The 11,308-nt window shown below is 39.2% G+C and overlaps 1 protein-coding gene across 1 annotated transcript in view; it reads right to left on the bottom strand.

Annotated features, from left to right (window-relative positions):
* Positions 1 to 534, bottom strand: part of CD79B (CD79b molecule) — a 47,684-nt gene extending 47,150 nt beyond the window's left edge. The window contains exon 1 of the mRNA XM_044298993.1: positions 405 to 534. Coding sequence (XP_044154928.1) covers positions 405 to 459 — 55 coding nt within the window. The 5' untranslated portion in view covers positions 460 to 534. The remainder of the gene's footprint in view (positions 1 to 404) is intronic.
* Between the last annotated feature and the right edge of the window lie 10,774 nt (positions 535 to 11,308).

An 11,308-nucleotide genomic window follows, 5' to 3' on the forward strand; every position in this document is an offset into this window, starting at 1 on the left:
GTATTGTAGACGTGTTTATGGCACATTGCGTTGTCAGACTTCGAGACATGACCCCCCCTCCCGCTGCTTCCTCTTTCACACAGATGGGCAGGAAAAAGGTTTTTTCACAGAAGATTCACTATATGAGCGTGTAAACAAGACAGCTCTATGCAAACTGGGTGTACACACGCTACATATTGTTATACGCAGAGATTTTCTACCCTAAAACAAAGCATAACTATATATTTTTGATGCTTTTATGATAGTTCTTTGTATACCTTTTACCAACACTGTTTTACATTGTGATCTATAGATCAGAATACCTAGACATGTGACTTTAATAGATACAGTAGGATATAGTTGAGCATTCATATATATCGTAATAAAACACTGTAAGTGGTGACCAAATGCGAAATTTGACTTACCTAATGAAAGGACAGCTATACATAGAGTGCATAGTATGGCCTCGGTTGTACCCATCTTGAGACACGAAGTATCCTCACATACAAAATAGATCTTGGGAGTACATAGATTCACATGAGCGCAAGCTGGGGGGCATTATGCAAATAGTCCAGGGCAGGGACTTCCTCTCGATAACTGACAGGCTATCAGGAACAAAGGAAATTTACCTAGAGGTATCAGAGCATAACAAATCGCTTCAGTGCAGGTCTTAAAACCATGAAATATAAATAGTTTTTGCTGAAAATGATAAGTAGTAGTAGTACCACAAAAATATTACTAATATTATCTTCACGACCCTATCTGCCCTTTGAACTATAATAATCACTAACTAGTCCCTGATGAATTTGGCACGCAGATCATTTAGGGGAGCTTCATTCAGAAACTGGGAAGGGCTTCCTGTGGAGTCTCCCATAGATCACACAGTGGTATAGGGCGGGTTCTATGTAATTAGCCGTAATCATATAATTTATTCTTGCCACAAACAATGAAGCAAAAAAGTAAAGTAAGGAGGCACACCACATAAAATTTTAGAGTGCAAACCACAGCATCAGCAAAAAACATATGAGAAAAGAAAAAGAAACACCGCATAAAAGGGCAGCACATCTTGTAAAAAAATCAATAGTTTATTTATAGACACAAAGCCCAAAAAGTTAAAATCATTGTGTACAATTACAACATACATGCCCACAAACACCAGGTTCTACATAAGAACATTTGCAAACTGCCAAAGGAGTGTACAATTCATAAGTATGGCATCAAGAACAGTGCAAAATACTTCAAATAGAAAAGTAGGCGATCATGGTGTGCAGGTAATACGCCCCATATGTATTGCCGGATTACCTATGTATATATTGTGGGCACAGTTGCCTCGACCTCTAGACCCCTGAGGAAGCTGGGGTGTATCCAGCAATACGTGTGGGGCGTATTACCTGCACACCATGATCGCCTACTTTTCTATTTGAAGTATTTTGCACTGTTCTTGATGCCATACATACTTATGAATTGTACACTCCTTTGGCGGTTTGCAAATGTTCTTATGTAGAACCTGGTGTTTGTGGGCATGTGTGTTAGACATATTGTTGGTCCAAACACAATGTAATTGCATACAATGGTTTAAACGTTTTGGGCTTTGTGTCTATAAATAAACTATAGATTTTTTACAACAAGATGTGCAGCCCTTTAATGCAGCATTTCTTTTTATTTTCTCATATCATATAATTTATTCTTAGTAATATAAAAAAATGCGTAGTCACAAGATTACTACCATGAGCAATAAAGACCATCTACTGACCAATTGTCCCTCAGGTTCTGCCTTTCTCAGATGAATTATACACCATTCAGTGCTTAACTATTTGTATATCTGACACATTACAGGTACCTTCACACATGGCAGATTTTAAAATGGTGCAGATTTTTGTGAATGTGGATTTCTGTGCAGATTATATCGATCATTGAAATGAATGAAGACATTCAGCTTCAGAAAAGCTGCGACACATCACAGAACACAGGGCAGAGATTAGCACTTTTAAACCCCATAGGATAACATGGCGGAAGTCTTTATGCTGTGTATTTTCTGAAAGATTTTTTCCCATGTGTCAAGGGACCCTACAGGTTTTTAATCTCTTTTTTTGTACAGTTAGAAATCTTAATGGCTTATGTCGCTGCTGCTTGACATTGAACACTGCCTATGCTTCGATGTGCATGTAAATTTGCACTGGCTTATTTTTTACCACTAAAACACATAGAAACTGTTCACTTTTTCCCTTAATTCATGTGGTTTTTATGGCGTTTTATTAGGCAACATTTTTTTTCCAGCATGACTGTGTGAACCACATTTTTTTCTGCCATTTCTCCCTATAGAAAAACTATGGCAAAAACTTCAGCTTGTTGTGTTTTTCAAAAAACACCTAGAGTCCCAAAAATACCACCTAATGAATCAAAATGCCAGCTGCAAAACAATGCTTGTGTGTTCTGTGTTTCATATTTCCCATGGATTTTCAACATCTTGAGCTGGTGTTTTAACACCCCCTTCAAAAAGCGAAAGGCTAAAAAATCATATTGATTGCATACAGCAGCCTGGAATACAACACAGTGACTGGAGTTTCTGTCCATACAAGAGAGGTTCTGTAGAACTGATGAAAACCCTGCTATCTAGAGCCATTTTACATTTGCTCCATTACCCAGATTAAACTGTTCATATGGTAAAACATGTTGGAGGCTCTTTTTTTTAAATAACATTTTAGATGCAGCTCTTGTTGTAGCAGTATCAATTCAAGTAAGGCAACAGAAAATTGCATTAGGCTTGTCAGCAAAAGCAAAAAAAGGAAGAGACCACTGTGGTACTCAGCAGAAGTGGCCAAAATCATTAAAAACAAAAAGATAGCATTTAGTAATTATAAAAACAAAACTAGGATGACAGGCAAATTTATAAGATTAGGCAGAGAGAGGCCAAACAAGTTATCAGAGCATCTAAAGCACAGGCAGAAGAGAAATTAGCTCAGTCAGTGAAAAAAGGCGATAAGATATTCTTCAGATACATAAATGAAAAAAGGAAACTAAAACAAGGAATTCCCAAATTAAAAACAAAAGAAGGAAGGTGTACGGAAGAAGATAAAGAACTAGCTGACTGCCTCAATGAATACTTATGTTCAGTTTTTACAAACGAAAATGAAGGAGAAGGACCTCAGTTAGGAAAGAAGACTAATGAATCTGTTGATGCATGTGTCTTTACAGAGGAAGAGGTTCTAAGTCAGCTGTCTAAAATTAATACAAATAAGTCATAGGGGCCTGATGGGATACACCCAAAGCTATTAAAAGAGCTCAGCGGTGAACTAGCAAAACCATTAACAGATTTATTTAACCAATCACTGGTAACAGGAGTCGTCCCAGAAGATTGGAAATGAGCAAATGTTGTGCCCATTCGCAAGAAAGGTAGTAGGGAGGAATCGGGCAACTATAGGCCAGTAAGCCTGACATCAATAGTGGGGAAATTAATAAAAACCATACTCAAGGAGAGGATTGTGGAACATCTAAAATCCCATGGATTGAAAGATGAAAAACAACATGGGTTTACTTCAGGGAGATCATGTCAAACCAATCTTATTGATTTTTTGATTGGGTGACTAAAATAATAGATGGAGGAGGTGCAGTAGACATCGCTTATCTAGACTTTAGTAAGGCTTTTGATACTGTCCCACATAGAAAGCTTATCAATAAATTGCAGTCTTTGGGCTTGGACTCCCATATTGTTGAATGGATTAGGCAGTGGCTAAGGGACAGACAACAGAGGGTTGTAGTCAATGGAGTATATTCAGACCATGGTCTTGTTACCAGTGGGGTACCTCAGGGATCTGTTCTGGGACCCATATTGTTTAATATCTTTGTCAGCGAAATTGCAGAAGGCCTCGTTGGTAAGGTGTGTCTTTTTGCTGATGACACAAAGATTTGCAACAGGGTTGATGTTCCTGGAGGGATACACCAAATGGAAAAGGATTTAGGAAAACTAGAGGAATGGCCAAAAATCTGGCAACTAAAATTTAATGTTGAGAAGTGCAAGATAATGCACCTGGGGCGTAAAAACCCAAGAGCAGAATATAAAATCAGTGATACAGTCCTAACCTCAGTATCTGAAGAAAGGGATTTAGGGGTCATTATTTCAGAAGACTTAAAGGTAGGCAGGCAATGTCATAGAGCAGCAGGAAATGCTAGTAGAATGCTTGGGTGTATAGGGAGAGGCATTACCAGTAGAAAGAGGGAGGTGCTCATGCCGCTCTACAGAGCACTAGTGAGACCTCATTTGGAGTATTGTGCGCAGTACTGGAGACCATATCTCCAGAAGGATATTGATACTTTGGAGAGAGTTCAGAGAAGAGCTACTAAACTGGTACATGGATTGCAGGATAAAACTTACCAGGAAAGATTAAAGGACTTTAACATGTATAGCTTGGAAGAAAGAAGAGACAGAGGGGATATGATAGAAACTTTTAAATACATAAAGGGAATCAACAAGGTAAAAGAGGAGAGAATATTTAAAAGAAGAAAAACTGCTACAAGAGGACATAGTTTTAAATTAGAGGGGCAAAGGTTTAAAAGTAATATCAGGAAGTATTACTTTACTGAGAGAGTAGTGGATGCATGGAATAGCCTCCCTGCAGAAGTGGTAGCTGCAAATACAGTGAAGGAGTTTAAGCATGCATGCGATAGGCATAAGGCCATCATTCATATAAGATAGGGCCAGGGACTATTCATAGTATTCAGTATATTGGGCAGACTAGATGGGCCAAATGGTTCTTATCTGCCGACACATTCTATGTTTCTAAGTATATAACTAGTGTTTGGAGTGTACTGCAGGCGCAGAGTCAGACTGACCCACCAGAGTACCAGAGGGTCCTCCGGTGGCCCAAGCTCTGACAATAATGGAACCCTAAAAAAGGAAGGCCCTTAAGGACCTATATACACAGAGGGTGGGCCCTCAGAATCAGTTCCTCTGGTGGGCCCAAGGGACTTCAGTCTGAGACTGTGCAGATGCTTCATGTCACATTAGTATAGTAAAAGGTTACTTTTTTAGCTGGTTGATTATACATATGATACAGCGATAAGGCTGGCATGATTGTTGATCTGTAAGTGCTAGCATGGCATAAATCGGTTGAATAGTAAAGCTACAACAGTCCTCACAACATATTCTTATGCTGCATATCAACAAACAAAAATAACATGATATTAAAAATATCAGAAACGTCAGAATTATACACCCGAGTTTTGCGTGTGACAGGCTTTTTACTTTCAAACAACATTTTAAATTGTTAATAGAGGGAAACTCCATAAAAATCAAGCAATCCCTTTAAGACTTGTGACGCACTGCACATTTTGGTCAGACAGTAAGGCTAGAGCTACATGATGACATTTGTCGTGCAACTATTTGTCACAGCAATGTCGAGGGGCATTTTTTGTAATGATAGTCAATGGTGTCGCACTGCGATATGCTGCGACGCTACAGTCACACAAAGATTCATCCAAGTTGCATTTTTGTACAACATTCGCGTTGCAGCATGTCGCAGTGTGACACTATTGAGATTGTGGGTCATGCAGGGACCAGAGTTGTCTAAATTTTAAAAAGATATACAATTTACGTAGTTTTTTTTCCTTTTCGTGTAAGAAGAATGACTTTTATAGTATAAATGTGTTATTATATTGTTTAGAAATATTTTTTGCCTATTGGCAAACTCTCGAAATGATTTTAACTTTTAATAATATTAAAATGAATTCATTTTTGACAATTAATTCACAATGTAGCATTTTTCTTCTTTCCGTCAGAACAGTGTGTCCGAATACATAATGTTTAATTGAGTATTGTGAGCCGCTTGCTATTGGTTAGGGGAAGTGATACCGACTTCAGTGTAAGTTTACAAGCAACACAGGACAAATGCAATTTAAGCCACAGGTGAATATTGAACAGGAATGGGGCACCTCTATCCCAGGCTTCTTATGTTGTGTGGCCCACAGGTTCCAGTTGGGTCATGCATTTGGATGAGATATAGGCAGAGCTATATTCATGATTCCATGTATCCAGGGATTAGACAGGATGAATGTAGTAAACATGCCCTTATAAATTGAGCATGGAAATATCATGTAATTTTTGATGTTTCAATGAGATGGATTCACAACACTGCGTCATGGTGGTGTCTGCTGGTTGTCCTTGTCATAAATAGATGTATCTAGTCAGAGGGAAATGTTTTAATTGAACAATGCCTCTGTCATTTAGATATTCATCTGAAAGAGACACTACTGTTCAGCATTATTTAGATTTTTGCAGGGCTGAATATAACTTGGGTGCCATAAAGACTGGAGCCCCTCAGGGATAGGGTCCTGTTGGGACCACAAGCTATTTACACCCTATTTAAATTCCTAAAGACAGTGGTCCTTAAAGTGAATCACCTGGTGCCCTCCTTTTTATCTTTTCTGCAGCAGATCCCATCAAATCCCGGTCTCCTCTTATGTCATCCAAGGTGGTCGCACCGCTTCTCAGACTAAACAATGCATATTGTGCATTTATTGGTCCAAGATACTTCCTGCTGCCCTTGGATTGGCCAGCACTTCTCATGTGAACAGTGCTGGCCAATCTAAGAGAAGGGCTGGACAACTAGTAAGTGTCTTCGGCTACCGATCTACAGTTGCAAGAAAAAGTATGTGAACCCTTTGGAATGATATGGATTTCTGCACAAATTGGTCATAAACTGTGATCTGATCTTCAACTAAGTCACAACAATAGACAATCACAGTCTGCTTAAACTAATAACACACAAAGAATGAAATGTTACCATGTTTTTATTGAACACACCATGTAAACATTCACAGTGCAGGTGGAAAAAGTATGTGAACCCTTAGATTTAATAACTGGTTGAACCTCCTTTGGCAGCAATAACTTCAACCAAACGTTTCCTGTAGTTGCAGATCAGACGTGCACAACGGTCAGGAGTAAATCTTGACCATTCCTCTTTACAGAACTGTTTCAGTTCAGTAATATTCTTGGGATGTCTGGTGTGAATCGCCTTCTTGAGGTCATGCCACAGCATCTCAATCGGGTTGAGGTCAGGACTCTGACTGGACCACTCCAGAAGGCATATTTTCTTCTGTTTAAGCCATTATGTTGTTGATTTACTTCTATGCTTTGGGTCATTGTCTGTCACTGCCAGTTCTGTGAGAAGGTCTGACAAACGTTCTTCTCTACCTCTGGTATGACGTTCTTTGTTTTGGTTTCACTTTGTCATCTCCTTTCCTTCTGCCAGGTGTCACTTATTTAGACTAATCGTCTTCCTTTATATTCCCTCCCATACTGCCTCACTTTGTGGTTTATACTACTTCCTGGATGAAGTGTTCACTGCTGGAGGCTTCTGCTGCTGTTTGCTCAGATAAGTCTTTTCCTTTATTGTGTTTCCTTGCTGGCTTGATTCTAGGTGACCCTGACTCCGTCTGTATTAAGTGCAGGGAGCCGGTGGTCGTGTCCCCTCACTATTATAGGGTTTTAGGTGTCACACAGTCTTAGGTACGTGGGCATGCAATCGTCTACCATTGAGACCCTTGCATGTGCATAGCAGTCAGGGAGAGCCCTTAGGGTTTTAAATGCTCCTTACTTTGGGATCAAGCCAGTCGGTCGTTTATTTATAAGTTCCAGCTATCTGGAACTTCACCCGTGACATTGTCCTGTTGCAACACCCATCTTCTGTTGAGCTTCAGCTGGTGGAAAGATGGCCTTAAGTTCTCCTGCAAAATGTCTTGATAAACTTGGGAATTCATATTTCCTTTGATGATAGCTATCCGTCTAGGCCCTGACGCAGTAAAGCAGCCCCAAACCATGATGCCCCCACCACCATACTTCACAGTTGTGATGAGGTTTTGATGTTGGTGTGCTGTGCCTCTTTTTCTCCACACATAGTGTTGTGTGTTTCTTCCAAACAAGTCAACTTTGGTTTCATCTGTCCACAGAATATTTTGCCAGTACTGCTGTGGAACATCCAGGTGCTCTTGGGCAAACTGTAAACGTGCCACAATGTTTTTTTTGGACAGCAGTGGCTTCCTCTGTGGTATTCCCCTATGAAATCCATTCTTTTTTAAAGTTTTGCATATCATAAATTCACTAACAGGGATGTTAGCATATGCCAGAGACTTTTGTAAGTCTTTAGCTGACACTCTAGGATTCTTCTTCACCTCATTGAGCAGTCTGCGCTGTGCTCTTGCAGTCATCTTTACAGAACGGCCACTCCTATGGAGAGTAGCAGCAGTGCTGAACTTTCTCCATTTATAGACAATTTGTCTTACCGTGGACTGATGAACAGCAAGGCTTTTGGAGATACTTTTATAACCCTTTCCAGCTTTATGCAAGTCAACAATTCTTAATCGTAGGTCTTCTGAGAGCTCTTTTGTGCGAGGCATCATTCACATCAGGCAATGTTTCTTGTGAAAAGCAAACCCAGAACTGGTGTGTGTTTTTTATAGGGCAGGGCAGCTGTAACCAACACCTCAAATCTCATCTCATTGATTAGACTCCAGTTGGCTGAAAACTCACTCCAATTAGCTCTTGGAGATGTCATTAGTCTAGGGGTTCACATACTTTTTCCACTTGCACTGTAAATGTTTACATGGTGTGTTCAATAAAAACATGGTAACATTTAATTATTTGTGTGTTATTAGTTTAAGCAGACTGTGATTGTCTATTGTTGTGACGTAGATGAAAATCAGATCACAATTTGTGCAGAAATCCATATCATTCCAAAGGGTTCACATACTTTTTCTTGCAACTGTATATATAAGGTAGTCTGACAGTTGGTGCAACCATCTTGCATGACAGAAGAGGAAGCCAGAAAAAAAGATGAAAAGGAAGTCACCACGTAACTGTTCTTTCCCTAATTTTTTTGTTTTTATGGTCCCGCACTTCATGTGATTCAGTAATAATATTGAAAACATTCCTACCGGGCAAGCGATGTGCTCCCCAGTTTAATAAGGTTGCGGCCATGTCTACTGGATCACGTGCCATCCACTGTAAGGCAGCTTTGGGAGCTGTGAGCAGTCAGTGTCCAAGGGTGCCTGATTGGGAAGGCACAACCTGCATATATCACCAGTGTTAGGCATGTGATCCAGGAAGTGTCCGTAACCTAATTACACCAGGAAGCGCAGAGAGCACAGCACTGACCCGGTAGGAAAGTTGTCAACATTATCACTGGATCACATGAAAGGGGGAAACCATTAAAACTTATTTTTATTTTTTTATTGCAGTTAACTACTTTAATGTGATTTTTTTGTTCTTAACCTGGAGTGTAGCCAGTTTAGCGACAGCTAAATCCTAATTATGTAAATGATGAAGATTAATCGCTGTACAAAGTAAAGTACTGCAATTTTGTTATATACTGTGTGGTTCAGTTTCTTACCATTTTCAAAATCTCTGCTTGCTGTGAGCTCTAATAATTTGTTACACAACATCGAATGGAGACAGCACGAATTTAGCTGTTTAGCTTATCTTCGTGAAAACACTAAGTATTAGGTTTGTATAAGTTTTTACACTTCTGCAGGTAAACTAGAATTTTTCAGTTCATGCACAACAAGCAGTGATTTTAAAAATGGTGAGGAATTGAATTTGAAAATGTTAGCAAGTATGCGAATTTTTACTTATACAGTGATTAAGCTTTATAATATACATGAACGGGATCAATATTGTGCCACGGGCAACATAAACTAGTCTAGACTCCAGACTGATACATTGCAAATTCACAACAGAGATCCTGTGCATCAAAAAGTTGCACAACTTTTCATAATACAGTCATTACCCCCCACATAATATCGCCAAGCCCTAGGTTGTACATCTGTCAATGGACCAGACAGACATAACAAATCACACACTTTCAATTTTCCAATTAATCCTTTATTAGAATTTGTATAATATACAAGAATAATATCTAGAATTTCCTTTCCTTTTATTTACTCTTCCAGCACTAGACAGGAATATGTACAGGCATTTGAAGTGAAATTACACAGCACTGGAATTCACTTAACATACACTGAAATGTAAACATACGGTTAATACATTTCTATAGGCGTCACCAGAGTGGCTTATAAATTATTCAGTTAAGACTTAACTGTGATATCCTCACGAGTAAGTTGTACTTAAGACATATTAGCAACCATACTGCTTCCAGCTTTAACCTACACAAATATATTTGTCTTGATACGCCATATTACCTACTAACAGACAACAGACAGATGTATGGTTATATGTTCAACAATATTACGATTTCGTTGTTCAGCTTTTCTCTACATTATTGAAATATTTCATTGATTGCATCTTTCCTTTTCCTTGGGTACTGAAGGTGTAGGGTTGCGACAAAGGGAGTGACATACACAAGACTGACAAAGGTGATGAGGGAACAGATAAGAGACTGTGTATACTTGTATGCGGGCAGATGACTATGTGACCAAAGTCAGTTATCCATAGTTAGAAATAGGAAGAGCAGCTCTAGTTCATAAACCTATGGTCTCATGCACATGACGGTATCCTTTCTGTGTTCTGCAAACCACGGATCCACAAAACACAGAAACCGGCTGAGTGCATGCCTCCATTTTCTTTTCCCCATCTTTAGAAATGTCCTATCCTTGTCCGCACAACGGACAAGAATAGGACATGTTCTATTTTTTTTTTCGTGGGACCGCTGCACAGACATACGATTGCGGACAGCACACTATGTACTGAAAAAAATGTAGATAGGATGCATGCCAAAAATACAGTCACATGCATAAAGCCTTAGACTAAGAGAGCAAGACATTGATGACTATATTGTCTAATAGATTTGAGTTTTAATATCCTGTCATGGTAGAGAAGACAAGTACAATGCCAGTGCAATGCATTGGGGTGTTGTATACAGTAGTAATATAAACTAGAAAAGCTACAATTTCTGGGGAAATTGTGTGAAGTGTTCTTGCCTCCACCAGTAGTCTACAACTGGAGTGGGCGGAGTAACTGTGTGGAGTGGCTGAGTAACTGTCGTGTGGTTGGAGTGGCTGGACTAACTGTGGAAAGGTTGGACTGGACAGAGTAACTTTATGGAGTGGGCAGAGTAACTGTGTGGAGTGTTTGGAGTGAGTAAAAATAGTAAACATTACACTAACCAATTGATTGATCAAATTTAAAAAGTGCACATAGCAAGCTTGATAGAGTGAGAAATGAATTTCAACTTTTATTTATTTATATAGCACATTTAATTGCAATGTTGTTGTCCAAAGTGCTTCACAGTTGCATTAAAACATACATTTATAAAAACATTAGCAGCCGATTTGTGTAGGTGGGCTTGAAAATGAGGGAGTGGTGGCAGTTTAGAAATCA

Source organism: Bufo gargarizans, chromosome 6 (genome assembly GCF_014858855.1).
Source record: "Bufo gargarizans isolate SCDJY-AF-19 chromosome 6, ASM1485885v1, whole genome shotgun sequence".
NCBI classification, from domain to species: domain Eukaryota; kingdom Metazoa; phylum Chordata; class Amphibia; order Anura; family Bufonidae; genus Bufo; species Bufo gargarizans.